Consider the following 27121-nt stretch of genomic DNA (forward strand, 5'->3'; position numbering starts at 1 on the left):
CGTCCTTTAGTCCTGTATATAGGCATGTTTGTAGATGTATGAAGTTTATACATATGTAAACATGAATGAAAATGTTTGTATACCGTGCAAAGTGCACTGATGATGAATTAATCGGATACACTTCTTTACATTATGTATGTATAGACTTTGAGGTACTAGAGAAGCCATACCAAACAATGAAATAGGCCTGATGACAAATTTTGAAATCCCTTTTATTATTGTCGGTACACTTGTATTGGTTCCGAAAAACACAATATTTCAGCTATACTCATAAGATTTAACATAGATAATTGCATTTTATTATAGCTAGTTTAAACTTCGCGCGAAAACGCCTCGCATGCCATTTGTGACGTCATTATTTAGTTGGTGGTAGGGTGGTAGACATTGTTTACATACTTACAGTTACGAATTTCCCTTGAATCCGAATGATATTGTTAATTCAGCACCATATATTACGATTAGGGATGATAAATACATTACAACAATTTATCACAATAACTCATTTTACACAAAAACTCTCACACGGTTGCAGTTTAAGATGAATTATTTAGATACATGTAAATTTTGAGTGAAAATCACCGAGCGCCGGTTTTACTTTTTAATTTTTCATTTTTTCTAATTACGACAGCCAACATGGCAATGATAGTTCCATTCAGCCAAATAATTAAAAAAGTTTGTTGTTGAAATATCGTATTATTTAGCATTTTATTTAAATAATAACAAATAGATATCTATTTTATATCGTGTAATAATATTTATTGGACGTAATAAATGTTTAGTGGCGAAATATTTTTTTTTTTGCACCTTTCGAACTCTTTGGTGAGGACGTATAGATTTCGGTCAATGAGGTTGTCTATGTTGCTCTAAGAAATATGTTATGGATTGATGACGTCACTGTTTGGAACGCTTCTGATTGGCGTTTCAGTAATAATGGCCGATTGGAGAATTTTGCACTTTTATTTTATTGAATATCTTAATAATCCTTCAGTTTATACTGAGATTGGGCCATTTTTTAGAATCATATTAACATATATGTTTCTTTGAAACCATTATTTCCATGATTCTTTGTTACTTGCAACAGGCCTATTGTCGTAATCGTAACCTGTACCGTGCGACCTAAACGTCGTAAACTACGTAAAGTTCATGGCGCTTACGTGTTTAGGGGCCACTTGCACCATCCCACTAACCCGAGGTTAAGCGGTTAAACCGTTAACTTAGTGTTACATTGTACTGGTAACCATGTTAACTCCAGGTTTAACCGGTTAACCCGGGGTTAGTGGAATGGTGCAAGTGGCGCTAGGTCGCGAGATTCACGCTCTCCACGCCGGTTCTAGGGTTTGTTAAAACAACAACTCATGGCGCAAAATACTGGTTCTCTGTACCGGTTCTACATAGTAATATTAGATCAATGTGTATAGGTATGTATGAAGTTTGTATGTATGTATGTTTGTATGAAGTGTTAGCAGGCGGAAGGTTTGGTGCCGGTGGCGACGCGGCAGATCACGGACTTCAGGTTGGTGAAAGCCGCATCCTGGTTTTCTTGGCTGAATTTCTGTAAATAGAAATATGGTTTTATTACCTAAACGTTTTAATTTGAATATCATTTTCACTTTTTGAAAAAAAAAAGAAAATTTCTTGTGCAATGAAATGAAAATGAAATGAAAATGAAATGAAAATGAAATGAAAATGAAATGAAAATGAAATGAAATGAAAATGAAATGAAATGAAAATGAAATGAAAATGAAATGAAAATGAAATGAAAATGAAATGAAAATGAAATGAAAATGAAATGAAAATGAAATGAAAATGAAATGAAAATGAAATGAAAATGAAATGAAAATGAAATGAAAATGAAATGAAAATGAAATGAAAATGAAATGAAAATGAAATGAAAATGAAATGAAAATGAAATGAAAATGAAATGAAAATGAAATGAAAATGAAATGAAAATGAAATGAAAATGAAATGAAAATGAAATGAAAATGAAATGAAAATGAAATGAAAATGAAATGAAAATGAAATGAAAATGAAATGAAAATGAAATGAAAATGAAATGAAAATGAAATGAAAATGAAATGAAAATGAAATGAAAATGAAATGAAAATGAAATGAAAATGAAATGAAAATGAAATGAAAATGAAATGAAAATGAAATGAAAATGAAATGAAAATGAAATGAAAATGAAATGAAAATGAAATGAAAATGAAATGAAAATGAAATGAAAATGAAATGAAAATGAAATGAAAATGAAATGAAAATGAAATGAAAATGAAATGAAAATGAAATGAAAATGAAATGAAAATGAAATGAAAATGAAATGAAAATGAAATGAAAATGAAATGAAAATGAAATGAAAATGAAATGAAAATGAAATGAAAATGAAATGAAAATGAAATGAAAATGAAATGAAAATGAAATGAAAATGAAATGAAAATGAAATGAAATTATAATTATTGCAATGATAATCTCAAAAGACGCGATGTGAAATGACTATGTTGTTTTGGCCAGACACAACTTTTCTCTTTACCTCTGCATTATGGAATGTAGTAGGGATTGTGTTATTTACAAGTTACTAATTTACTTAGTATACCTAAAGATGTATGAAATTTTGGTTGTAAGCCATCAGTTTTGTCTCTATAACCAGCGAGCAGGTTGTCTCCTTGTCCCCCTAACTGTCCCCTTGGTTGACCCTTACCTCGTTAACCACGATGGTAGGCACGAACGCCAGAGGTCGCTGTACGCCATCAGTCTTGTCTCCGTAACCACCGAGCAGGTTGTCTCCTTGTCTCCCTAACTGTCCCCCTGGTTGTCCCTTACCTCGTTAACCACGATGGTAGGCACGAACGCCAGAGGTCGCTGTACGCCATCAGTCTTGTCTCCGTAACCAGCGAGCAGGTTGTCTCCTTGTCTCCCTAACTGTCCCCCTGGTTGTCCCTTACCTCGTTAACCACGATGGTGGGCACGAACGCCAGAGGTCGCTGTACGCCATCAGTCTTGTCTCCGTAACCAGCGAGCAGGCCCATATAACCATTCCAGTCGCAGAATCACAAAGTGGTAACTAAATGTCAGATGTGTCGTAACAGAGTCCACACAATGTGTCTAGAATTGTTTCGAAACAAAGTGTCGTCGCCGTGTCTACACTTTTCCGTAACAAAGTGTCGACACATTTGTGTGCACTTTGCGTGCGGTTTGCGACTAAATCTGACAGCAAATTTGTGACAGCAAATGTCAATATAAAATACCTCTTGAAAACCAAGGTTTGTCAAACTACTATTAGTGTCTCGTGTGCTCGTAATTCTAGTAAGTCATCATGGGCAATGCAAATGATAATAATCGACCGAAACCATATAAACACCCAACACCCGTCAACCTTTTACAGAAAAGTTTTTAAAGAAATTCAATAAGCTACTTAGGTCAGGCAACGAATGCTCCAAAAGTTGTAGAGGGAAATGCTCGGAACACAATTTTTGACTCCGTAACTCGGTTTGACAAGTTAGGAGGTGAACATATCAAAAGTCCCCGGCCGTAGCCCTTGAGCGGGGGGGAGAGAGGGGGCTTTGAAGGTCCCATTTTCCCGTTTTTCGATTATATCTCGGAAACTATGCATCTCAGCGACATGGCCACTTATACAAAATGAAAGTTAATTTAATTTGTTACAAGTTTATTCAATCAATTTTTTCGATATGTTGAATAGTTTTTGAGATATCCGCTCTTGAAAGTTTATTTAGGGCTCTCAATTTTATCTTGATATATCTATATCAGTGAAGGTGCTAGGCCGTGTTTGGTATCGTTTTCGTATAAATCTGGGGTGCTGAATCCATTTAAGATATCACATTGACACCATTCCACAAAATAAAAATAAATCTTTTTAGGGTTCCGTACCTCAAAAGGAAAAAACGGAACCCTTATAGGATCACTCGTGCGTCTGTATGTATGTCCGTCTGAATACACAAAATAGTTATTTACCTATAGATGACAGGAAAACCTATTAGAAATGTGCAGTCAAACGCGAGTCGGACTTAATGTACGGAACCCTTAATACGCGAGTCCGACTCGCACTTGGCCGGTTTTTTTGAAACTCTTCTTGACGCTTAACCGCTGAACCGATTTCGTTGAAATTTGGTATAGAAATAGTTTGCGTCTCGGAACAGGACATAGGATAGATCTTATAACCAAAATCATCTTTTGAAGGTGTGAAAAGTGGCGTGGAAATTTGTACGGGAAATCAATAACCGCTGAACCGATTTATATGAAATTTGGGATGGTCTACATCTTTGATTTAGTTAAAAATGATGAAAAAACATGACTTCAAACCTAAACTTAAACAGTATTAACTTCAAGAAGTCAATTCTGAATTCCCCCCTACACCTCATTTCACACCTTTAAAGGATGATTTTTGAGATAACTTATTATATCCTGTCTCGGGACTCAAAATATATGTGTACCAAATTTAAATTAAAACTGTTCAGCAGTTTAAGCGTGAAGAGGAGTTTAAAAGAAAGTATTTTAATAAGTTTATATGTTTTTACTTCGGAATGGTGTCAATGTGATACCTTAACTAAATTTGGTACTGCGAATTTATACGAAAACGATACCAAACATGGCCTCGTAGCTTTACTGTTGTAGAAGTCAAAATAAAATTGAGAGCCCTAAATTCTTATTACTTGGCCAAACTTGTGTAGAAGGAAAAGGTAAAATAAAAGTCTTCGGCAGGAATATAAGACACAAATATATATTTTTTTTGCGTTACTATTTCATTCATCAAATATAAACATACCTTGATTATACTATTCTAGTGAGATCCTCATAGATAAACAAAAACATTTACTTAAAAAATTACAAGGTCGAAATGTCACGGAACTTGTGAGAGTAATATGTGAAAAATAAAAACTTTTATGACAAAAAAAATCTGGACACAATTTAAGAATCACCCAATTGCGTCGAGGAATCATCTGTATTTTTGCTTGTTTCATTACCTCCTCGCTTCTTTTTTGTCCTTTGTATTCTGTAGCAATTTGTTAGATCTGAAAATAAAGATAACTTGCGTCGTCACGGATGTCGATTTATAGGTTTTAGGGAGTGCAGAATTCGAAAACGATGATCATTTTATAATCCAAGATGGCGGCTACGTATTTTGTCATAAAAGTGGAATCCAAAATAGTCATCATTTTCGAAATCTGCGCCCCCTAAAACCTATAAAACGACACCCATGACGACTTTTATGACATAGTGCATGGCCGCCATTTTGGATTTCAAAATGGTCATCATTTTCTAAATCGGGACCCCCTAAAACCTATAAAACGACATCCATGACGACTTTTATGACATAGTGCATGGCCGCCATCTTGGAATCCAAAATGGTCATCATTTTCGAAATCTGCGCCCCCTAAAACCTATAAAACGACACCCATGACGACTTTTATGGCATAGTGCATGGCCGCCATTTTGGATTCCAAAATGGTCACCATTTTCAAAATTGGGGCCCCCTAAAACGTATAAAACGACATCCATGACGACTTTTATGACACAGTGCATGGCCGCCATTTCGGATTCCAAAATGGTCATTATTTTCGAAATCGGCACTCCCTAAAACCTATATATCGACACCCATCTCGACTTTTATGACAAAGTGTTTTGCTACCATCTGCATGCAAGACATTTCTATTATTTTTACGTACAAAAATGGCCCCCTGTCAACTTTCAATCGAGATTTAATCGATAATTTATTCGATTAATATTCAGATTAATTCAATTTCAATCTATGTTAGGTCGACTAAACTAATCGCGATTAAAATTTGAGAATTAACTTTTTTTATTCCATTAATTAGTCGAATAAACAGTTAATCGATTAATGCCCATCTCTGACCACGGCATTTTTACACTTTGAGAATATCTGAAAACAAATCAACACAAGGAGCCATTTTGCAAATCCAGTAACATACCAGTAACTTTGTTATTACTTTTGACAGCGCGTGTCATGTGTCAACACAGAGTCGACACAAAGTCGAAACATTGCAACTACTTTGTGACTGCAATATTTCTCAGCCTTAAACCATATTTATACATCATAATTAACAAGTTTCGTAGTATGTAAAGCGTTATTTCTGTTATTTAAGTATAGTATACGCATCGAAGTACTAAAAATGCTTCAAATAATATAGTTATGAACACAGGCACTGAGAAGTAAACAATTTCATTTCCGGCTAAACTAAAACAATGTGGTGGCGCGTTGATTATATTACACTTAGTTTATCAAATCACTCGAGCAGTTTAATTCCCCATAATAATTTAAGTCCTATTGTAATATAAATGCAAACAATATATAATTACGTCTTGTAATCCGTTTTAGAGATGGCGTATTAATGTCACTTATTTTTATTTAAGTATTTTTCCATCTGACAGTTTCCATTTGACAGGAACAAAATGAACGAATGAACGAATGATTTTGGCATAAAGTAGTCGCAAACCCGAAACAATGTGTGCACACGGCGACCACACTTTATGTCACTTTGTGTCATGTGTCGACCCTTCCCCATTTCTGGTAACTGTGTCGACACGGCGACGACTCTGCGACTGGAATTGTGACCGAAACAGACGGTGTCGACACAAGATGTGTCAACACCGCGTCGTAACGGCGACTGGAAATGGTTGTATGGGGGTTGTCTCCTTGTCTCCCTAACTGTCCCCCTGGTTGTCCCTTACCTCGTTAACCACGATGGTGGGCACGAACGCCAGAGGTCGCTGTACGCCATCAGTCTTGTCTCCGTAACCAGCGAGCAGGTTGTCTCCTTGAGTGCCGCTCGCGCACTGTTTCAGCTTGGTCGACTCTGATAGCTTGCTTATCTTCTCTAGACACTGTAACAAGAAGTTAATTAGAGCCCGGTCGATTTAATTCCTCCATTTGATATGTCGTAATCTTACAATCGAATCAAGTTGGATCGGCGAGTCCATCACGCGTCCTGATTAAATTATCAATTTGATCAGATCGTGCAAAAAAATTGTGCTGTCTGAACTGGTCTTAAGCGCTTCCTAAATGACTTTTATAGTGCTACACTTTGGCGCTGTCAAGTCGTTGCGGAATTGATACTACAATAACAGATAAGACTCTATCTACATATCTACAATAATGTATTTTTTTTTCTGAAAATTTTAATGAATTCGGCAATCTTACCGTGTCGAGCGACTTGTCAGGGCTGGCCTGTCCCATGAGGCAGATGACCAAATCCATCTTCTCCGTGTCGGCCAGGACCTTGTCCTTCAGGATGCAAGCTTGGACCTGGAAAAACAGAACGAATAATCTTGTAGATAATATAATAAGCGTACGTACAGTCAACTGTAAAAATATAGGTGTACAAATCATCTCAAAAAGATGTCCCATAGCTCTTATGTCAGTGAATTAAGAACTATGGGACATATTTTTGAGTAAGTTGTCTACACCCATATTTTTACAGTTGACTGTACCAGGCGTGGCTCACTCCGCGATTTCGTCGCTTTGCTACAGGTAGCTAAAAGTACATCCGTTCCACACCAATTTTGGGGACAGCCATAAGCCGCGCGTGGCGCTGTCGCCACCTAGCGGCCATATCTGTCCTGATCGTAACAGACAAGTTTGTTAGAGAGTGAGTCTTCTGTACCTAGTAGTACTATTATTTATTCGGTGGCTGTACACAATTACACATGCCTATTTGTCAGACGCGGCAATGATCGTTAGAAAGAAGATGAAATTAGAGTCTCCCAAGCATACTGCATTTCTTTTGTAATGGCAAAATGTGGCCATGTCATCATTTATGTCAAATTTTCACGAAAATATGAGTATGACGTTATAATGACACTATCACATTATTTTATTCAAAACCGTGCAAAGTTAGACCGAATCTAAGAGTAAAATTATTACAGTCAGTTATTGTCATTTTTTGAGCCGTATTCTCATACAATAACTGTAATTTGTGATAACCATAATATATCATATCCCACCTTGTTACCGTAGCACTCATCAGGGCCGTGGTGGCAGTTAAACTGCCATTTGCCGTTCACCTTGTCGTGCTGAAACATAAATAAGAGTTAATTAAGTAATGCTGACTTGCCTAACCCAAATTAGGCAGAAATAAAAGAATTAGCCAGAAAGTACTATAGTACCTACCGCGCTATTCTACGGGGCACACGGTGTAATGCTGTAGGACTATACACTCACCGTGCTCTTGCCATAGGGTACAAGTTTGACTTTGACGGAGCCTTTGAAGTCCCGCCACACGGGGGCCAGCTGCTCCGTGATGATCCTCTTGCTGTCGGGGCACAAGCATAGTACAGCGCTATTCTACGGGGCACACGGTGTAATGCTGTAGAACTATACACTCACCGTGCTCTTGCCATAGGGTACAAGTTTGACTTTGACGGAGCCTTTGAAGTCCCGCCACACGGGGGCCAGCTGCTCCGTGATGATCCTCTTGCTGTCGGGGCACAAGCATAGTACAGCGCTATTCTACGGGGCACACGGTGTAAATGCTGTAGGACTATACACTCACCGTGCTCTTGCCATAGGGCACGAGTTTGACTTTGACGGAGCCTTTGAAGTCCCGCCACACGGGGGCCAGCTGCTCCGTGATGATCCTCTTGCTGTCGGGGCACAAGCATAGTACAGCGCTATTCTACGGGGCACACGGTGTAATGCTGTAGAACTATACACTCACCTTGCTCTTGCCATAGGGTACAAGTTTGACTTTGACGGAGCCTTTGAAGTCCCGCCACACGGGGGCCAGCTGCTCCGTGATGATCCTCTTGCTGTCGGGGCACAAGCATAGTAAAGCGCTATTCTACGGGGCACACGGTGTAAATGCTGTAGGACTATACACTCACCGTGCTCTTGCCATATGGCACAAGTTTGACTTTGACGGAGCCTTTGAAGTCCCGCCACACGGGGGCCAGCTGCTCCGTGATGAATCTTTTGCTGTCGGGGCACAAGCTTTCGTAGTACAGCGCTATTTTCACCTGTAATAAATAGGAGTATGGTTTAGATAAGTACCTAGTTACGTTTTATAAAATACACATGTAGAAGTAGTTTTAAGTTTATCACGAATAAAATGCTTGATTCTGATTCTGACATGTGTTATACTTTCCTCGAATTCGAAATGAAAAGAAAAGTATCTAGAAGTACGTAGACTGTTTCTGTGTTGTCGGTTGAGGAAGATCGCCAATGAGATGGACCGACCAAATCAAAGTGTGTCGGCCACAGTAAGCGAATGCCCACGGAAAGCAGCTCTACGGGAGGAATGGCGACGTGTCGTTAAAACGAGTCACTCAAGAGTCTACATAATGGCCACGACCAGACGACCACTCTGTCAAGAGTGTAACGAAGAAGAAGAAGCCAAGTTATATGGTGAACTACTCGATTATATTAATTAATTGAGACAGGCGTTTTTACGGAAATACATATTAATTAAAAAAAATATGGCTTTAGTAAACTGCGTTAATTCAATAATAAAGTGCTTGTCAATCGGTGGCAGTGCAAAACACCGGCGTATTTCTTTGCATGCAATTAATGTTAACATTACCTAACACTCTCCTACCGCGAAAAAAGCAAGTAGGTACGGTTTTGCACTTATTGACTAGCTCGTTATCATTTCGCGGATTAGCAAGCAATATTTTTGTGTTCATTTTTAGAGTAGGTAGATTAGGTAGGTGTAGCTCCAATTATTCAAGTATCTTGTTGCATATAGTAGCTCGAAGCGTAAGTGGCATACCCAGTTTAAATTACAAATTGCATGTTGCATTGAGGGCGAGGGTCAATAGGTCAGGAATTCAAAGCTTGATGCAGTCAATTGTCCTTAATAAAGGTTATTTACCCGGAAGGATGACCAGCTACTGGTGACGGGTGTAGGTAAGATTATAAATTGTATTCTGGCTAGAAGGCCAAAGTATGACTCACGCTACTCCGTACACTTTGCTAAAAAACTTGCGACTCCACTCCTTTATGACGAAGTGTTATTGTTTAAACACTTTTCTTAAATAAATAGGTACTAGCTTTTGCCCGCGACTTCGTCTGCGTGGAATTAGTACCAGCCGTTAGAGTAAGTACAACGCCTGGATAAAACCGAATGGCAATAATTTCGAGCATAATATGCTTACGTCAATTAACAGGCAATTCATTAATTTTCTCTTTTCCACTCCTTTTTTAACTTCCGACATAAAAACTATCCTATGTTCTTCCCCGGGACTCAAACTATCTTTATGCCAAAATTAATATAATTCGTTCAGCGGTTTAAGCGTGCAGAGGTGTTAGACAAACAGAAAGAAAGACAGACACACTTTCGTATTTATAGTATTCGTATGGATGGAAATATGGATTATAAGATATTATTAGGTAAAGCCTAACAACAGTTTATTTAACCCTGAGATAGTGTCGCTGCAAACAGCTTACGTATGGCAATAATGTGCGTGCGTCATGTATAGTCGGGATAGTGGGCATTGGCTTCATGTTGATACTCGTATAATGTCAAAACATTGCTTACAGAGAATTCGGTTCTTTCAATTTACCTATTCGTCAAAACCTGATTCTAATTATTCAATACTAGCTGTGCCCGCGGCTCCGCCCGCGTGGAATTCGGTCTGTGTCAGTAAGCGGCTAATTTCTAATCCTAATTTCTCTCCGTCTCCCCTGGAGGCGGAACTTGAAGTAAAGTTGACAGATGGATATCCTAGAGGACTGTAGTCCAGATAAAATATTTTACAATTAGGTACCACTAAATAAAACTACACTCCAAAAACTATATGTTTTTTCGCCCTTATTCAAATTTTACACGTGATTTAAACGACAGAGTAGTAAGTAGTTGTATATCGGACGATACAGTAAGGTATACGCGCGAGAGCGAAAGCGAAGCGGCCTGCCTGGCTAGAGCGCCACCCACTCACCGTGGTCTTCTTCAGACTCCTGAGGAAGACCACGTGCCCCTTGTAAGCCAATGCGTTGCGAGACTTTCGCGAATGATTCGATTTTTTTCGGGAAGGCATGGTAACGCGTATTAAATGCGAGTCCCAAATCGTTTGACTCCGCAAACGACCAGTGCCGGATTAAGATATTTTGATGCCCTAAGCATTTCTAGACCATGGTGCCCCCTCTTCCTAGGGTCATCGAGATTACATTGATTTTTTTTGGTAAGTTGAGTGACGTTCATTGCCGCATTACAGCTGAGAATGGAAATCAGTCACATCATTTTATCACGAAAATTGACAGTGCTGCAGCAGTAACGTTGCAACAGAGTAATGCTGCTGCAGTCGCCATATCTTAGAAAGTTATTGAAAACGCGAGCGAAGCAAACGCGAAAATGTTTCGATATAAAAACGCAATTTGATAGACAGTTGTACATTTTTTCTTTTAGTATGGAAATCAGTCACATCATTTTATCACGAAAATTGACAGTGCTGCAGCAGTAACGTTGCAACAGAGTAATGCTGCTGCAGTCGCCATATCTTTGAAAGTTATTGAAAACGCGAGCGAAGCGAGCGCGAAAATTTTTCGATATAAAAAACGCAATTTGATAGACAGTTGTACATTTTGCTTTTAGTCCCAACCAGGTGAGAATCCAGAATTTCATACAGAGAAGGGATGGGACAGTTTTCTATCAGCCTAGCTTCGCATAGGGCTCGATATTTAAGGGTCTCAGCGAGGTTGTTTTCATACAGAAAAGATGCAAGAAAGCAGAGCTTGGAATTGACCAAGTGAATATGAAGTGTGAGCAAGGCAGAACGCCCAGCTGCGAAAGAGGAAAGCTTGGATTTGGATCCACGCCCAAGTGTAATTAAGGCAGAAGATCAACTTTTCCATAAGGCAGAAGACCTCGCACAAGACCTTTACGCCGAACTGCAAAAGAGTGGCTTGAAATAGAATCTATGCATGTAATCACGATTCTTCTACTGCTCGCTCTTTGGCTTCACTCGAAAGCGCTACTTGATAGGATGCTTTTAGTTTTCGGCTTTCACGGGGCCCCTTATAACACTTTGACAGTTAGGTCTCAGGATCGCGGCTAAGGAGCAACTCGGCTTGGCCGACAAATCTGGCGTGCAAGAGAGCAAAATTCGCTATAAAATCAGTAACCTATGTCGAAAAAATCGGCTGGCCGCAAGCCCGAAAGCAAGATTTTTTTCCATGACTTTAAGGGCCTCCGCGTAAGGTCAAATCGAAAGCCTACGTTGGAGATGTTCTTACGTACCCTCACTCTCTTACTTGATCCCTACGACCCTTCGTTATTAGATGGGTACATGTACACGTATAAAAGTTTCATGTAGGTACAGTCAACTGTAAAAATATGGGTGTAGACAACTTACTCAAAAATATGTCCCATAGTTCTTAATTCACTGACATAAGAGTTATGGGACATATTTTTGAGATGATTTGTACACCCTTATTTTTACCGTTGACTGTACCTACTGTTAAGAGAGAAAACACCATACATCATTAAATAAAGGATTTAATACATAAAACTCGGAAAACAGGCGTAGCTTCAAGTAAATCACACTCCGACGCAGTAATGGCGGGCGATGCTCTCCTGACAGCCCGGGTCGCGCCAGTCCTAGTGTCACCATTGACACCTACCGTAGGGCTGCGTTCGAGCAAACCACATAATCGGTTATCACTACTCCACGACGACTGCAATGCTGATGCAGCCTGCGCGTTTTTTTTTTGCCTACGGTTTTGGTGCCCCGGTACTTTGCTTAAAAGGGTTAATCCGGCACTGCGAATGACAGAGGTCAATGTTTTTTTCTCAAAGTACCCACATTAAGTGCTTAAATGAGGCGATACCTACGTATGAATATGGATTTGATATGGGTGCGATATAATTACGATTAGGTATAATTCATAATAGAGAAAATTTATAATTTTAAATAATTATGCAATTATACGCGTGTTGATATGTGTGTTTATTTTACCACTACGTAACTATGTAAACTCATTTTTAATTTTCTTGATTACTTCATTTTTACTCAGTTCCCCAAAAGAAGGCACTGTGCAATGAGGGGCAATTAATTTACTGTCGTTTAATTTTGTTGTATTATTAGTTTATTAAATCTACATAATTATTCAATTATTTTTGTTGATATCCGTACCCCCTCTGAAACTTGGAGTTAATTTGGCAAAATCTGTCCTCGGTGGCTTATTCATGTCACAAAGTATTAAATTCAGCGCCATCTGTTAGTTTACCAGGGTACTCAATAGTGGTAGCACATATTTGAAAAAAGTTTGCCCCTCCTTCCTAAGTAGCGCCATAAGATTCAGGGGCAAACTTAAGTCAATTGAGTGTTGTCGCTACCCCCCCTTTTAGGGGTTGAATTTTTATAGCCTATAACCTGGCTGGGAATTTTCTCGACAGATTAGTAAAGTTTTCATCAAAATCCGTTCAGCCGTTTTCACGTGATGCGCGTTCAAATAAACAGACAAACAGATAAACAGACAAACAGACAAAAATTCTAAAAACTTTTGGAACGTGTTCTGTTATCGAGTCTAAGTATCCCCAGCCAACTTTTTTTCAAATATCTTCCATGTACAGACTTTCGACCGTCTTCAGCTTTATTATATGTATAGATAGATTTATCGTTTTCTGACTCTGAAGAAGTCTGATTTTCATCAGACGTTGTGTCGCTTTCAGGACAACCAACCTCGATTATAAAACGTTCAGTCTCCAATTCGATTATAGGATTAACGAAATAACCGGAAATACGAAAAAACCGTAAAGGAAATATTTAAGTTTAAACCAAACAACTAACCAGTTCAATAAAACCGCACTATAAAATGTCAATACCGGTCATGTCAACAACCAACTTTAAAACATTGTTTATTGGAATGCTATGTAATCCTTCGTCTTTTTTAAGCTGTAAGTATTTGATTGCATTCATTACAATTTTTTTCACATCTTTGGTATTTTTTTTTGGCATTTTTGTAATAAAACCGTTTATATTTGAATATATTCGTAGATTTTTACAGTTTGTTTATAACGGTGACATTCGATGACATCCAACGTTCGTTGTCAAAGAGTACTTGTTGCCAGTAAAAGAAATTAGTACCATTGAAAATCCGCAAAATGGCGAGGGTCAAATAAACTGTTGTCAGGCTTTACCTACCTGAATTGTAACTATATTTAAGAATCAAGGATGCTCAATATACGTTGTGGGTACTTGGATAAATAGAAAACACCCATAATGACTCCGGAACAATTATCCGTGTTCATCACATAAAGGATGACTCACGCTAGACCGGGCCGGGGCCGGGCCGGAGCTTCCGGAGCTTCGTTTTCTATGGAAAGCACCACGTGATCACCGATCAGCCGTTATAGAAAATGACATGTAGGACGCCACGGCCCGGGCTCGGCCCGGTCTAGCGTGAGTTAAGGATGACGTTAAGGAAAACGAAGCACCGGAAGCTCCGGCCCGGACCCGGCCCGGTCTAACGTGAGTAATCCTCAAATCAATGCCCTTACCGGTATTTGAACACAGGACCATTGGCTTCATAGGGTCACAGCAGACTAGGCCAGACAGCGTGAAAACTTTAAACGGATACAAAAGTGAAAAGAAGGCAATAAGACAATTCATTCGTGATACGAGTAATATAACAGGAACACGAGTGAGTAATGTGAGTGGAGACTCACCATTGATGGATCTTATATCTTTGCAATAAGAACTACAAATATGTCCCTACTTATTCAGTGAACAGTGTGAAAGATGGTAATGTACGCGTGTACGTGCTAAAACTCTCAAGAGTTCGAGAGAAAGTAGAAAACTAGCCGTTACTCGCGGATTTACATAAGCACTTTGTGTATTGTACGTCCTGTGTGGTCACTAGCTTTAAAAGTACTCGTACCTACTTCTTAGGTAAGGGCTACTTTGCGCGTCCCAGGATCAGCCAACTAGCTCGGAGTTAACCGTTTATGGCCACTCGCACCATCCCACTAACCCGAGGTTAACCCGTTAAACCGTTAACCCAGTGTCAAATTATACTGATAATCACGGTAACTCCAGGTTTAATCGGTTAACTCCGGGTTAGTGGCATGGTGAAAGTCCCGCTTTACGTACAGGGTTAAACTGATATCGGTAGGTGCGACGTCTGTATATTAGTTAAAAGCATGTTAAGACGAAACAGGAGCTGAGTTTTAAATATTTTAGGTAAATATACCCGTCTCGCTAACGGAAGCGGCACCTAAAAGTAGTGCGATAAGGACAAGGCGAAAAATCCTGCGTAAAAATCTCAAAAATCGAGGTTTCGTACTCCTCTGTTTCCTCCTCCAAAACTTAACCAATCGTAACCAAATTTGGAAATCTAAATGATTATGAAATTATCTGTGTCGGACCGTTTTGCTTTTTTGGCTAATTGATATCAGTTTTGAATGCCACGCTTCTCATTGCGGCATAGTCAATTAGGCCATTTTGGCCATTTTTGAAGGGCTCTAGCGCCTTAAAAAACAAAAATATCAAAAAAAGCAAAACGGTCCGACACAGATATTGACAATATTAATCTGTGTTGAAAAAATCATTGCTCTAGCTTCAAAAACCACGGAGGAAAACGAGGAGTACGTTTGTATGGAGAAATGACCACTCCCGTTGGCTCTTAAAAGTATACCCTGGGCATATAGAAATAAGTAAGTTAGAGTGCTTACTCCATATATCAGATTTTTTACTTAATAAATAATAAGTTGTATGGCTGGTAATGGTAAACAATATTACTTAATATGTTTCAAACTTGCTTAAAAGTTAGCTTAAAGGATGACTCACGCTAGACCGGGCCGGGCCCGGGCCGAGGCATCCGACATTTTATTTTTCAATGACGGCTCGGTGATCACGTGGCACTTTCCGTAGAAAACAAAGCGCTGGAAGCTCCGGCCCGGCCCCGGCCCGGTTTAGCGTAAGACATCCTTATATCTTATTACAAATAAGTTTTCGCAAAGCTCGCTTAATATTAGGTATAAATGGGTTTTTATCTATGTATGGATTGGACATTCTAAGCTTACTTAAAATTTATCTATGCCCTGGGCTAGAGTTAGGTTAAAAAAAGTTGCAATAAGATGACTTTACCAGGATAATAGCAGGAAATGGTGGTATTCCATCTGACCAATTTCTTTGTCCAATGTCGTTGCGTCTCACTCTCTCAGTGAGACGGTACACAGTGGACCAAGCTATTGGACAGATGAATATAGAGATTAATTAATGGGGAACGGGCCAGATGACCGGACGAGATGCAAGACTCTAGTTTGACTTCGCATGTGGAATTGTGGACATACTTTTTGGGGTAATCAAATATACTGTCTGTCCTTCGGGGCCCCCTGAGGATGGGGGCCCTGGGCACGGGCCCCGTGTGTCCTTATGGTGAAGACGATACTGCAGATGGAATGGATGGATGGAAACCAGGAGACTCACTTTATTATCTTCGCTCTTCTTGTTCTTGGCGAACGCTCCACACACCAGCACGGCGACAGTGACACACAGAAGCACCTTCATCTTGTTCTGAAACAACAAAAGATTATGAAATGAAATGACAATTAAAAAAATTATTGTAAATTAATGTAAATTTAAACATACAGTAAATCACGACCCTGGGTCCTGAGCTAGGAAACCCGGTGTTACAGTAGGTACCCAGTTTCGTTACTTATTCTAGTTTCTTAATCTATATATTGGTACAAATTGTAGAGAGAGTTAAATTGAAACTTACAGATAGCTATGCCTATTTTAACTACTAGATTAAAACTTTTAGAACGTCATTTGACTTTGATCCTTATTCTTTCTATATGTGTTAAATTTGTTTATATCAAAAAGTAACGCCATCTACTCGAGACTAGGCCAAAGGTATGGTGTAATCTTCACGATGAATAGCGCTCAATTATCAAAAAAATTACGCAGTGAGCCTTTTTGACCGACATAAAATAACACGACCTATCATATTTATGTTGCATGGATTATCTTAATAACCAACTTTTACTTTAGTGCAAAAAAACACTTAAGTATCTTTGTTGAAATTCGTTTCACACACAAATTCCCACTAAATTAATGTCAGGTAAAATGATATCTACATCTACCGTTACAGATTGGTACAGGCAGCCTCAAAAGTAGGTACCTCTCCTCTCATCTAGAGTTACTAGACAAATGAAGTGAGATGTGAAATCTGCAGTTATGGTGAAATCATGATTTTTCTTTTAGCCCGTGGAAAAAACACTTATCACACACATATTGAGTAATGGTAAGTGGGTCTAATTTAGTTTGCAAGCTTTGACTCGAACATATATACATACATACATTGCAAGTTAAATAAAAGTCCTTAATTTTTATATCAAATTATAAACTATGTTCCTATATGCCGCCTAAGTAGACTGTTATATGACAAAAATACACACACGCTAACATCATTGTTAGCTAGTGAACATAAACCTCACATAAAGGCAAGTTTTCTTTAAGATCAAGCTTATTGACAATCATTTATGGACAAATGCCGATCGAAAAGTAAAAACGTATCGAGATGACAGATATAAACGGTAACACACATGAACATTTCCATGCATTACAAATACCTACAAATAATTTACAAATATGTAATATATTGAAAAAAAACCGGGCAAGTGCGAGTCGGACTCGCGCACGAAGGGTTCCGTACCATAATGCAAAAAAAACGAAAAAAAAAAGCAAAAAAAAAAACGGTCACCCATCCAAGTACTGACCACTCCCGACGTTGCTTAACTTTGGTCAAAAATCACGTTTGTTGTATGGGAGCCCCATTTAAATCTTTATTTTATTCTGTTTTTAGTATTTGTTGTTATAGCGGCAACAGAAATACATCATCTGTGAAAATTTCAACTGTCTAGCTATCACGGTTCGTGAGATACAGCCTGGTGACAGACGGACGGACGGACGGACGGACGGACGGACAGCGAAGTCTTAGTAATAGGGTCCCGTTTTACCCTTTGGGTACGGAACCCTAAAAAGTATTGTGTTACTTTTCGATTGGCGTTTTGCGGGCGAGCGGCGGTGGCCGAGAGGATTTGACATCCGACTTTCAATCTGGACGTCGTCGCGGGCTCAAATCCTGGCTCGTTTTCGTTCGAGTTTCTCGAAACTTACGTACGGAATATTTGCTGTTTATCACTAGCATAGCGGTGAAAGAAAACATTGTGTTGAAATCTGCATACTTACATCCGCGAAGAAATTCCAAGGTGTACCCATGTTAAGTCCCCAACCCGCATTGGGACTATAGCCCAAACCCTCTTACAGTAAGATAGGAGGCCTGTGCCAAGCTGTGAGCCACAGCAGTACCTATATAACTAAGGCGGATTTTATTGGCGTTTTGTATACATATGACATAGGACGTAGTGACCGGGAGATGGGATAGTGCATTAGTTAGGCACTGGACCTCCCAACATCTTAGTTTAGGTACTTACTAACATAGTAATTTAAGTCTATTTGTAAGTTTGTTAATAGCAACTATGGATTGAATTGGAATCGTCCGAAATAAATGATTTTTTTTATAGATTATCATTACTTGGCCAGGCTTCCGGGTGCCTTAATATTTATAAGAATAATATATATAGGGTATCATGTACCTACTTGCCAAATGTAAGACCAAATGTACAAATGAACATGATTACAATGGAATAAATGATATGATATGATATGATATGATATTTGATGGGTTAAATTAGGATTTTGCAAATTGTTATACAAATTGTAATTGATCCTTATATATCCTTGTTTATCCTTGTTTTATTGACACACACATATATAAATAGTAGGTATTTATTTAGAATGTTGATATTTTACTTCGCTCAAAAGTTTTTTTCGTTTTTTTCTGTTTATTTCTCACTGCACCCACATGGACGCTTTTCTGTTTCGCCCTATGGTTGACTGGTAGAGAATGCCTATAACGGCATTAAGTCCGCCTGTTGTACTTTTTGTATGTGCAATAAAGTTTAAAAAAAAAAATTGCGTAGCTGCAGCCACTTTTGTGTCTGACTGTACACAAAGTAATAAAAGTAGTACATTAGTGATAAAACCGAACAATGTACAATAGCCGTGGGATCTTTCTCATAGCTGGATTTAACTCTTAAATGCCATTATTAGTTCGTTTATTATGTTTTTTCCACATACTCAGTTTTCAGAACGATCATTACTTATTGTATGTATATGTAAGGACGTAAAAGTACCATTGATAATGTCCCACTCGTAAACATCTATCAGGGTGTCAATGATTGGAAAACTGTCAAATATTGACGTTTTAAATTGTATTAAATATATTAAGAACGGGTCACTCACGTATTTTAAGTCGAAAAACGCTCGACATGTTTCATTCCGTACCAAGGAGTGACAGGAGTGTCATGAAGTCAGGAGCTTGCGTTGACGGTGACGAACCGGCCGCGCCGTTTTTCGAAACATGTCGAGCGTTTTTCGACTTTTAAAATACGTGAGTGACCCGTTCTTAATATATTTAATATGTCTGTGTCTCACGGAAGTTTTGTTATTAATATTTTAAATTGTGTACGTGGGGTAAATAACACTAGATCCTAAAGGTGCCGCCCTTCCACACCCCTTTTCTACCCTAAAATTTTCAATGTATATTTGCCTACATACTTATATTAAATTTATTCCATACGATCCTGTGTTGTGTTCCTGACGGTGAGTATTAAGGTTGCCAGAACCAACGGAGTTGAGGGTGTTAGGGTTGGCAACCTTTGGAGTTGCAGACATCCATAGGCTACGGTAACCGTTTACCATCAGGCGGACGGTTTGCTTGTAAAAAAAAACTAAAATAACTATAGAATTCTGACTGAAGCATGATCCCCAAAAAGTGTAGGTATATCAGTGTAAGTATTCTATTACCATTATGTAAGGTTAGGTTAAGTTAGGTAGTTTTTTTTTTCACTTAAATAGGTATATATTTAATACAAGTAAGTAAGTATTTATCAATTACACCAAAGTACGTAAAATTTACATAACCCTTTAAAATCGAAACAAAACAGTGAAATCGAGGGCAAGTATCGTCCAGTGCGATACTTTCACAACTATTGCGGCTTGTACCTAAACTCGTATGCCGCTAACCTTTGGGGTCACAATTGCTTGGACAGTCTTCTATATTACCTACAGGTTGGATGACCTGTGACCCGCGTGCCGTGTCTTAAACGTTACTTACTAGTTTTAAGAGGATACAACTAATGAAATTATTTATTCAATCTCTATCATTCAAGATTGGGTATATTCGGTTCTCGACTGCTCCGAGAGTGTTGACGTATAAAAATTGAATATCCTGACAAAAGTCCGGATCACCCTAAAAATCCTGACATACCTTAGACGTTAATTTCTTAAAAATCTGCCCATCAAATCCCTTTCCCAAATCTTTTGTGGGCCATTAACCTCCCACAATAGGCTGTAGCTATATAGTTGCATAACTCACCCTTTCCTCTAAACTAACCATGTTAAGGTTTTTTTAGCTTCTAAAAAAACCTTGACACTGGCCAAGTCCCCCCCCGCAATCCTGACAAAGGATCAAAAATCCTGTGAGTTCTTAACGAATCGAGATCATGCGGGATACGTACGTGTCGTGTATTCAGCCGCGGAGAGCGAAAACCAGATAAATCCAACAACTGTTCTACTTATCGTACCATTCGTACCTATACGGGATAAATGTACCTAAAATATCCCATACGAACCCGATTCGTTAAAGTTCTTACGTGTGACCCACTCAGCCGCGGAGGGCGAAAACCAGATAAATCCAACAACTACTTATCGTCCCTACTGGATAAATGACCGTAGTTATGCAGAAAACGACCAACTCAATTTTTTTATCAATGCAGAAAGCGACCAAAGCTACTGAGTTAGGGTGTATCGGGTGTAAGTCACTTTGACAAAAACAAAAAGTTGGTCGCTTTCTACAGAACTACGGTCAAATGTACTATGTAGGTACCTAAAGTATTCCATACGTCTATGAACCCCACAAATGTCTTCCTTTATCAAACATATGGCAGAAACTATATCTCAACGGTGGAACCTCTCACTAAGCACCATACTGGGCTGGCTGAGATGCAGGATCAGTATCGCCGTTATACGCGCCACCAGCATGTGCATCCGAGGCACACGCCACCGCTTTAAGTCCACTGCCAGGTGGCTTGGGTTCGACATGGTGCCGCCGTTCCACACCCCTTTTCTACCCTAAAATTTTCAATGTATATTTGCCTACATACTTATATTAAATTTATTCCATACGATCCTGATTCGTTAAGTTCTTACGTGTGACCCACTCAGCCGTGGAGGGCGTAAACCAGATAAATCCAACAACAAGCAAAAGGGTCCGAATGAGGGCGACGGCACGAGGAAGCGTCTTATCAAATTAAAGTGGGGCTTTTGACCCTGTCAACTCGGTTCAATGACAATATAGTCTTCACACGGCAAGTGTCGTTTTAAACGTCAAACTTCTATGAAATGATGACGTATAATATAACACTTGCCCTGCGTGGGCTATCAAAATCGCTGCAGACTTTTCTTGGTCTAACTCTACGTGTCACTGTTACCCTCCTAGCAGGAAAAAAAGCCCTATTTCCAATAGGTAATGTAAAACAAAATTATGAATCAATGCGAGAAAAATATTAGCTGTAGCCCGGTCTAATCAAAATCAATACCATAATTTCAAACATTTTCATAATTTAAATCGTTTAAAAGCCATCCTATAATCCACCTCACTAACATGAAGAACTTTGCATCAAATCACTTTGCACTCTAGAGGACAAAATTTCACTTTATTCATTCAATCGGCACTAACAGCTAAACCCACAGACCAACCCCTATAGACCGAGCTTATAGGACGACTCGCGGTCACCGCCCGTATGGTGTATAGGTCAAATATAAGATTGTTCGCGCGCCGCTCCGATCAGTTGCGCCCAAGGTTACGACCTGTTAGCAGTGTGCACGAGTCTAAGAAAATAAATCGTAAACTATTGAATTCATTGGGAAATCATGGGATATTGCAGCGTAAAATGGTGTGGCAAGTCATCTAAGACTTCTACTTACAAAACAGATGGAATAACATCCCACAGGAAAGCGAAATTAATTATTTCATTGAATAATGTTTCTTGTCCGCGGGGTTCATTTTATACTGGTCAGTAAGCAGAGGCGAAGTATGTCCGTCCCTTTTCGTCAACTTGAAAATGCAATGCGCTATCCCTTTCCCTTTCGACTAGTGATGTGACGATGATGGTTTTTCAGTTGCGGAAACTTCGTGCTTCGTCATACCGTATTGTACCATTTTAGACATAATATATAGGTAACATGTTGTGTAAGTTTTTTTAGAATCCTCTAGGCCAGCGGAGCAGTTAGGCCGCATGTCACGAGATGGACCTGATGATGAACTTCAAAGAAGTTCGAGGGAACTCGGTGTTGGTTTGTGATAGACATATGTTGTATGGGTTTTTTAGAATCCTCTAGGTGAGCAGTTAGGTCTCATGTCACGAGATGGACCTGATGATGAACTTCAAAGAAGTGCGAGGGAACTCGGTGTTGGTTTGTGATAGACATAATGTTGTATGGGTTATTTAGAATCCTCTAGGTGAGCAGTTAGGTCTCATGTCACGAGATGGACCTGATGATGAACTCCAAAGAAGTGCGAGGGAACTCGGTGTTGGTTTGTGATAGACATATGTTGTATGGGTTTTTTAGAATCCTCTAGGTGAGCAGTTAGGTCTCATGTCACGAGATGGACCTGATGATGAACTCCAAAGAAGTGCGAGGGAACTCGGTGTTGGTTTGTGATAGACATATGTTGTATGGGTTTTTTAGAATCCTCTAGGTAAGCAGTTAGGTCTCATGTCACGAGATGGACCTGATGATGAACTTCAAAGAAGTGCGAGGGAACTCGGTGTTGGTTTGTGATAGACATATGTTGTATGGGTTTTTTAGAATCCTCTAGGTGAGCAGTTAGGTCTCATGTCACGAGATGGACCTGATGATGAACTTCAAAGAAGTGCGAGAGAACTCGGAGTTGATTTGTAATAGGCATATGTTATTGGTCCATTTGAATATGTTTTCAATGCAACCTTCTATGAGCTTAATAAAACGGACAAAAGAAAATAATTGTATGAGATTTTGGCGACACTTTTTTCTCGTATCGAAAGAGATTGCGATTCTGAGTAGAAATAATATAAAAATTCTAAACTTTAAAATTCAAGTTCTGGGTACTTTAAACAGAAATGCCCTAATATGTTAAGTAAAAATTTCAGGTACATTGTTAAATTACTTAATGAAATATTAAATTAATCAATAAGTATAATTATTAAGTAAGTTTACTCTAAGTATACTAAATTGGTAACAATTTTACCACAATAAATTTCGATGTCACTGGTAGCAGTACCCACTACCTGTAATGAACATGTCCCATCCCTACATTTACACGTGTCAGCGCGCCATGTTTAAAACGACCAATCGCAACGCCGTGAGCACCCCTCCCGCACCTCACAGTTTGGTGATTTGCGTCGGGAACAAAATGGCCAATATTAGGTTTCTAGAGGCGGTGTTCTGTGGCTAAACCTAAACTAAGTTGGTCTTCAAAATGAAACCATGCATCTAGATTTCCATGAATAAAGAGAGCTTTCCAAACGAGTGTAGTGTTGTTGAAAAGTACAGTCTAAATTAATTTTTAACAAGCAGAAACGTCTGCGAACGATGCTGTGGAAAGATTCGCTGGCTATGGATGAGATGTTGGTGGCTCAGTTGGCAGCGTGCTGGAGTATCGATCCAGAGGCCGTGAGTTCAAATCTCAACCAAGGTAGTAATTTTTCCACTTTTACATTTATTCTAAGTTTAAGTACAGTCTAGTCGTAGTCCTAGTATTTGACAGTGACAGCCTATTCCGATAGTTAACTGACCTTCGAATAAAATGGAAATTATCATGTGTCATGTCATGTCATGTCTTGGAAAAGTAAGGGCTGGAAGCTCCGGCCCGGACACGGCCCGGTCTAACGCGAGTCGTCGCTAATACTGAAGGTGGCAACTATTGGAACAGTGTCTACATGTCCAGCACTGGGACATTAAAGTTATGAATACAATGAGTTTCAAAGTTTCAAACTGAATTAGACACCGTTATTGTTTGTCAAATTTAATGGCATTGAAAATCTTTCGAAACATCAGTAACTAAATCAGTATTGATCAATGTTTCCTGATTGTTGTAGGTAACAATTGGATCATGATTGTATCAACCATCGCATACAAACAATGTATGGTATGACTAAAGTGGAATTTTAATGCATTATGAGTAGATAACGTACATTAATCAATTATATATGGATACATGGACACGGGTATGGTCCAAGGTAATCGAGATAGGTATATGTTTTGCAACGTGTAAATGCATGTCCATGAAATCAAACAAAAACAACTGATTTGGGTCAAATTAAGAAGTTTTAACTCATTTTATGGTACATACGCTGTACAGCCAGCATCGATTATCGGTTTGAAATAGGGATATATCTCTGCAGTTTGCTTACGAAAGTATTTGCTACAATGTAAATTTAGTGCGCTTTACAAAATAGAGGTGTATCTTTTTTAAAAGCTATTTGAGAGTGTAGATAAGTACTATGCCTACTTTTGATTATGTTAGAATGTAAGTAACTAGATAGAAAACTTTAATACGATCATGAATACACATCGGTAACTCGTGGCATTTAGGTAGCACTTAAAAGATTAGTTTAATTAATTCCTTTTTTTAGTGGTTTCTTTTTCTCGACTCGCATAGGAAGAACATTGTCACATCACTAGTCTGTTAGAAATTGTCAAGTGCCACGAGTTACCGATGTGTGCTCATCACTAATCTTTTAAGTGCTACTTAAATGCCATGAGTTACCGATGTGTAATCATGAAAAACAAATTAATACTTGAAGTGATTTTAAGTAAGCCCTTAAGGTAAATGTCGCAATGTTGATGCAAATTACTAATATTAACAACTTTAATAGAACAGTGTTGACTACGAAAATCAATCATATAATTAAAATAGTTTTTTTGCTACAATTTTGTTAACACATAATTATACATAATAGTTGCACATGCACGTGGTCAGCGTAAAGCCGCAGACGACACGGTCACTCGATACATTAAATGTCTGGAATCCATCAAGGCTAGCTTTAACAAGAACCTAGGTGTCCTAGGTACAGATAGTATATCTATAGGTGCCTAACATAGCTGCCTACCTAGGGTTATACGCTACATACGTCTCTACTGTAGACATAATACCCATGCATAGTTAAGGACTGCAAAGCTTAGGGGGTAACGCAAAATGGTAGTTTTTAGGGTTCCGTACCCAAAGGGTAAAACGGGACCCTATTACTAAGACTTCGCTGTCCGTCCGTCTGTCCGTCCGTCCGTCAGTCTGTCACCAGGCTGTATCTCACGAACCGTGATAGCTAGTAGAAATTTTCACAGATGATGTATTTATGTTGCCGCTATAACAACAAATACTAAAAAGTACGGAACCCTCGGTGGGCGAGTCCCACTCGCACTACTACAACTATCATGGTTCGTGAGATACAGCCTGGTGACAGACGGACGGACAGCGGAGTCTTAGTAATAGGGTCCCGTTTTACCCTTTGGGTACGGAACCCTAAAAAGGCCCTTGAGGCATTGCACACCAAGGATACTGGCGGCATTTCCTTGTATCGCAATGCTGATTTGTTGTGCGAACAAGCCGCCAGGTCTTCTTATTTTAAACTAATAAATAAATAATTCAGCCTATTATATACGTCCCAGTGCTGGGCATAGGCCTCCTCTCATGCGCGAGAGGGCTTGGGCTATTCCCCACGCTAGCAGAATGCGGAATGGGGATATCACATAGACCTTTGAATTTCTTCGCAGATCTATGCAGGTTTCCTCACGATGTTTTCCTTCACCGAAAAGCTAGTGATAAATATCGAATGATATTTCGTACATAAGTTCCAAAAAACTCATTGGTACAGGCAGGATTTGAACCCGCGACCTCCGGATTGAAAGTCGGACGTCTTATCCACTCGGCCACCACCGCTATTAAACTAATATTTAAGAATATCTACTTACCGTTCTTACTGCTGCAACAATCCTCAATAAAACTCGATCTATCATAAGACACTGATTATTAATTATAATTAATTACACAGACATGTACGCATTGCGAGACTTGCGAGCTATATGAGGGCATTACTCGAACTATCTCGGATCAAATAGCAGTAACCTCATCGATAAAAACAGTAAAAACGGTGCTCAAGTTACTGGGGTTACGTGGGGAGAGGCTAATAACAATTAATTTTATTTTCACATCACCTATTCGGAAAAGGGCTTTTTCTTCCCCGCTAGGAGGGATCAAAGTGGCACTTTTCCTCCCTGCTAGGGGGGATCAAAGTGGCACTTTTCTGTTCTAGGACACTGTATTTGTTATTTTTTGCATTCTTTTTTTTAGCTTGAATAATATTTTGAAACATAATAATTTGTGTCAACACTAAGATTTTTTTTATTTTCCTCATAGTTGATGTGAAAAGCAGTACCAGTGACACATACTGCTTTTCACATCAACTATGAGGAAAATAAAAAAATCTCAGTGTTGACACTACAGTGTTGCCACTTTTTAATTTCTACTCTTTTTTGCCAGGCTGTACATACGATGTTCATAGTTAATTATATTAATATTTTATACTGGCAATGAAATGTCCTTAAACAGAAAAGTGCCACTTTGATCCCTCCTAGCAGGGAAGAAAAATCCATTTTCTGATTAGGTGATGTGAAAACTACTATTTCGCTCGTAAAGGCTCTCATTATACCTACTTTAACCCCCTTATTCATAAACGCGCTGCAAATCTCAATTAGATAATCGTTTGTCTTTATCTGTCATTTTGACTTATGTACCTAATTGTAAGAAAGGGATAAAACATAATTTAACTAAATCAGGCAAGAGTGGCAAAGTAATTGGATGACAATTTTGAGCTGTTTCCTTATGTTGACTTGGCTGGTAAAATTAACTTTAAAAATGATGATATTGAATGATAAATATTTAATAATTAAGTAATACCGATAAAAATAAATAACCTATACTTAGTACATTCTATTTTTATTTAATTTGTACAGAACCCTCAAAATTAGTACAATTCACGCATCTCAT

General features: G+C 38.8%; 1 protein-coding gene across 1 annotated transcript; it reads right to left on the bottom strand.

Moving 5' to 3' along the window:
* Positions 1–1091: 1091 nt before the first annotated feature.
* Positions 1092–26187, bottom strand: LOC134803458 (GILT-like protein 1). Its single transcript, XM_063776277.1, has 7 exons — positions 26047–26187; positions 16396–16482; positions 8854–8985; positions 7975–8043; positions 7172–7276; positions 6703–6855; positions 1092–1552 (listed from the first exon to the last, which is right to left on the bottom strand). The coding sequence occupies exons 1-7, from the start codon at positions 26089–26091 to the stop codon at positions 1460–1462; spliced, it is 684 nt and encodes a 227-aa protein (XP_063632347.1). The 5' UTR covers positions 26092–26187; the 3' UTR covers positions 1092–1459.
* Positions 26188–27121: the final 934 nt, after the last annotated feature.

The sequence above is a fragment of the Cydia splendana genome, chromosome 26 (genome assembly GCF_910591565.1).
Source record: "Cydia splendana chromosome 26, ilCydSple1.2, whole genome shotgun sequence".
NCBI lineage: Eukaryota > Metazoa > Arthropoda > Insecta > Lepidoptera > Tortricidae > Cydia > Cydia splendana.

Coding starts and splice junctions, on each gene's coding strand:
- LOC134803458 (XM_063776277.1), bottom strand. CDS start 26,091: ATGATAGATCGAGTTTTATTGAGGATTGTTGCAGCAGTAAGAACG. Junction 7,277..7,974: donor ATGAGTGCTACGGTAACAAG/GTGGGATATGAT, acceptor CTGTTTTTCCAG/GTCCAAGCTTGCATCCTGAA. Junction 6,856..7,171: donor CTGACAAGTCGCTCGACACG/GTAAGATTGCCG, acceptor TTCTTGTTACAG/TGTCTAGAGAAGATAAGCAA.